Source organism: Hydra vulgaris, chromosome 07 (assembly GCF_038396675.1).
Source record: "Hydra vulgaris chromosome 07, alternate assembly HydraT2T_AEP".
Taxonomy (NCBI): Eukaryota; Metazoa; Cnidaria; class Hydrozoa; order Anthoathecata; family Hydridae; genus Hydra; species Hydra vulgaris.
Window position 1 is genome coordinate 38,895,054 of NC_088926.1, and position 4,459 is coordinate 38,899,512.

The window sequence follows — 4,459 nt, forward strand, 5'->3', positions numbered from 1 at the left end:
AAAAACGATTTAGCATTTGGAATGTTAAGAAAGTCACTAAATACGCGTTTTGGGGGTATGGCTTTGCTAAGTAGTTTGTTATGTATAGTGCTAAAAAAATTGTTAAATATATTAGATACGGCAGTGTGATCAGTGATAAGATTTTCGTTCAATTTAAGTTTAAAAGATGTATTGTGTGTAGAAGGTCTAATATTAATGATTTCTTTTATTCCCTTCCAGGTGTTTTTAACACTATTCAGATTATTATTAAAATACGTAATATAGTATGTTTTTTTGCTAAATTTTAATAAATTGGAAATTTTGTTTCTATAAAATTTAAATTTTGTAAATAATTCATTTTTCTTATAAATATTTTTTGATTTTATAAACTTTTTATAAAGTTTGTTTTTAACTGAGATAGATTTAAGTATTCCATACGTTATCCAAGGTTTTGATTTTAGTTTAATTTGTTGGTTGGTTAGTATTTTGTAAGGAGCATGTCGGTCTAAGATTTCATCAAATGTTTTTAAAATAAAAACCATAGACTTATTAACATCATTATATATATATATATATAATTTTAAAAATATATATATATAGATATGATAATAAAATATATATATATATTTCGCATATCATCAAGAAGTTGATGATATGCGAGTAGGATGTTGAACTCGTTGTATAATGCTGCAGGTGTATAAAATATTAGCAAATCTGGGATTAATTGTCGTTGGAGTGGTACCTGGGCAATTCAAGTCACTGCAAAGAAGATTTCTCCAGACAATGTTTGAAGTTCTTCAAGAAGATCAGAGAATTCTAAAAAAAAAAGGTGCCAACTGTTTTTAAAATTTTTTAATCTTTTATTGGCTATGCAAAAAATTGCAGAACAGAAATAAAATAAAAAATAATAATTGATACATAATAATAGTTTTCATACTTAACTTTATTACTTTAATGCTTATACTAAATTATATAACTAACCCTTTCCAGATATCAACACCTTTTCGAGATGTAATTGAGAACTTGAAAGTTGTAATTTAAAAACCGTAATATGTAATTGAGAAATACACTATGTAATTTAGAAATCGCAATATGTAATTAAGAAACACAACACATGTAATTAGGAAATTTTGAAATGTTATTGAGAAACCCAGCATGCAAATAAGAAATTGCATTATGTAATTAGAAAAACAAAAGTTGTAACTAAGAAATCATAATATGTAAATGAGAATACATTATTTGTAATAGCGACTTCACAATGTAAGCTAAAGGTCATTATAAAAGATCTTCTTGAAAATACATTTTAATAAGTTAATAATATCAAGTTTAGAACTTGTATGCACTAGCAATACAGTAATACAGTAATGGATTTAAAAGATCGTTGTACTATTTGTCAATGCACTATGAACAGAAAGTCTGTTATTAAATTGAATTCGTGCAAGCATTTATTTCACCAAATTTGTTTGTATCCATTTCTGGAACAACAAGAACCAACTTGTTGACATGAAATACATACAATTGAACAAGTTAAAAGAAACCATCATCGAATGATAGATGAAAAGTTATTAAATTTGCTGACGATTGGGTGGCTCTGGCGCAAACTTTAGGTTTCTAAAGTTTACAATTGAATTTTACGATACGCAGAAATTTAAACTTTATCTATTTAAACTTTATACTTTTATGTATATAAATTTTTATGTTTTATTCAATATTTATCTGAAATCTCAATTAAATTTTTCACAAACAAAAATAAAAGAAAGTTTTAATTGACACCTAATAGGGTTTTTCCAGTTACCGCCTTAACCTCAAATGCCTTTTTTTTATTAATATTATTTTATTGTTTCTAGCCTTAAATTACAAAGTATATTAGGACTACAAAATTCAAAATACAAAGAAATTTGTATTCTTCATACTTTTCTTAATTACAGCTATCATGTTTTCAATTACATTTTTACGATTTCTTATTTTATAACATTCATTTTCTTTATTACATGTAACGTTTCTTAATTACAACTTTCATCCTATCAATTACATCTTACTTTTCTCAATTACAACATTCATCTTCTCAATTACATGTAACGTTTCTTAATTACAACTTTCATCCTTTCAATTACATCTTACTTTTCTTAATTACAACATTTATCTTCTCAATTACATGCAACGTTTCTTAATTACAACTTTCAACTTCTCAATTACATCTTACTTTTCTTAATTACAACTTTCAAGTTCTCAATTACATCTTGAAAAGGTGTACATGCGTTGTATAACGGAAAAAAACACATAAACTTTTAGTTCAATACTGTGTTTACAAGTCCCTGTGTAATAAGATACTAATTAATAAAATAATAATAATAAAATTGAAAAAGTTTGTGTTGGGTGGTTTGGTGGTGTTGTGCTCTGTAAAAGATCATTTAAATAAAAATGTCACAGAAAGGTCCTGGAGCACCAAAAAAACCAAACGAAGATGAATTCTACTCAAGAAAGCTGTTGAACAATTAACTATAGGAGTTGTTAGCCTGGAGAAGGAAAATGAAATATTGAGAAATAAATCAAATGACGATGGCTGCAATAGTAAAACAAACATAAACTGGAGTGCTCTATTTAAAATCAAAACTAAATCCCCGGAACAACTTAGCATTTCCAAAGCAATCACCGATATCGTTAAGGATACAGAAAAAAGAGCAAAAAATTTAATAATATTTGGCCTTCCACAACAAGATACTGAAAACCCTAATAATAGTGATCACCAATTAGTTGAAAAATTTTTAATTCAATCTAAATCAGTGGAAATAAAATCAAAAAATTGCATTGTTTTAAACCAAAACAAAAATCTTCTTACGTGCCAACAACCTCAACTTCAACTACAAAACCGCAACAAAATACAAATAGCCCAGTCTTAGTTAAGTTAATCAATGCCAGTGATCGAAACTTCATTCTTAGCGCTGCCTAGTCCTTAAAAACCTCAACAGAGTTTGCTAAGGTGTTTATAAATATCCATCCGAAAATTAGTCTCCAATAAACGTATTCTCTATAGGGGTTACAAAAGAACAGGTAATCCATCTTTTCATATTATATTCAAAAACTAATCTCGTTTACATGATGCAGAAGTTCAAAAAAATTGCGTTTCCAGAGAGAAAGATTTAATTGCCAAATCCAATATCAGTATGTTTTACTCTTTCGTAAACAAAAAATCCAAATGCTGTAACTCTGTTGTGCCATTACTTCAAAATGATGCTTCTCTTATTACAGATGATTGTAAAAAATCGCAACTTTTAAACAATTTTTTTGGCTCTGTGTTTGTTACTGACAATTGTATTGCACCAGTCTTAGATTTACCAAAACACAAAAATTCTTTAAATGATATTATGCTTCCTTACAATTCTGTTGTTTCTTATCTACAAAAGCTTTCATTCAAATCTTCCAAATTCCCTGATGGTTATCCCGCCATATTTTTAAAGTCAATTTCAAATGCTATTGCTATTTTTTTTCTTTCGACTCTGTTTGAAATGTCAATTTCCAAAAATGTTATACCTCGGATCTGGAAAACTACTATAATATGTCCGATATTTAAAAAAGAAAACCCGTCGTTACCCACAAATTACAGACCTATTTCCATGACATGTGTTGTTTGTAAAATTATGGAACCAATAATTGCTGAAAGCGTTACAAGTTATATACTCCTGAATAATTTCATTTCTGTGCACCAGTGCGGTTTCTTAAAGCGTAGATCCACATGTACACAGATGTTGACAACATTAAATGAGTGATCACAGCTGTTAATAATAAAAAAATAGTTGATATCATCTATATAGACTTTGAAAAAGCCTTCGATACTGTATCTCACCCTAAGTTACTATTTAAACTGCGTTGTTACGGTATCAAGTGTGAGTTTCTAAATTGGGTTACAAACTTCATGACAGATAGTTCTCAGCGTATTTGTATCAATGATTTATACTTAAACAACATTTATGTAAAAAGTGGAATACCTAAAGGAACTGTTTTGGGGCCCATTTAATTTTTAATTTTTATAAACTATATAACCTTGTGTATTGAGGGGGATTGTGGAATCAAGCTTTTTGCAGACGATAGCAAGTTGTACCAAGCAAGAAAAGACGAAAATAGTATCAACCTTGTCAAAACTTTAAAGAGAATTTCACAATGGTCAAACAATTGTCAACTCAAAATATCTATGAAAATTTTTTTCACCTACGATAAGGAAAGAATCCATTACCAGTACATTCATACTTATTGGATATTGATGCGCCAATCGAATCAATTCATTTAATCAAAAACATTTGAATATTTATTTTTTCCGATATGAAATTTTCCAATCACTGTTCTCATTTTGCTAGCAAAGCAAGTTCTTGTGCTTACTTACTCTTAAGGTCTTTCATCAAATTCCATGATTTTTGGGAATGATATCTAGTTCCATGATTTTTGGGAATGATATCTAGTAATGATTCCAAACTTTTGATAAGAG

The 4,459-nt window shown here is 28.3% G+C and overlaps 1 protein-coding gene across 1 annotated transcript; it reads left to right on the plus strand.

Moving 5' to 3' along the window:
- The first annotated feature begins 3,143 nt into the window (after nucleotides 1–3,143).
- LOC136082759 (uncharacterized) lies at nucleotides 3,144–3,746 on the plus strand. The gene has a single exon (XM_065802182.1). The coding sequence runs from the start codon at nucleotides 3,144–3,146 to the stop codon at nucleotides 3,744–3,746; it is 603 nt and encodes a 200-aa protein (XP_065658254.1).
- Nucleotides 3,747–4,459: the final 713 nt, after the last annotated feature.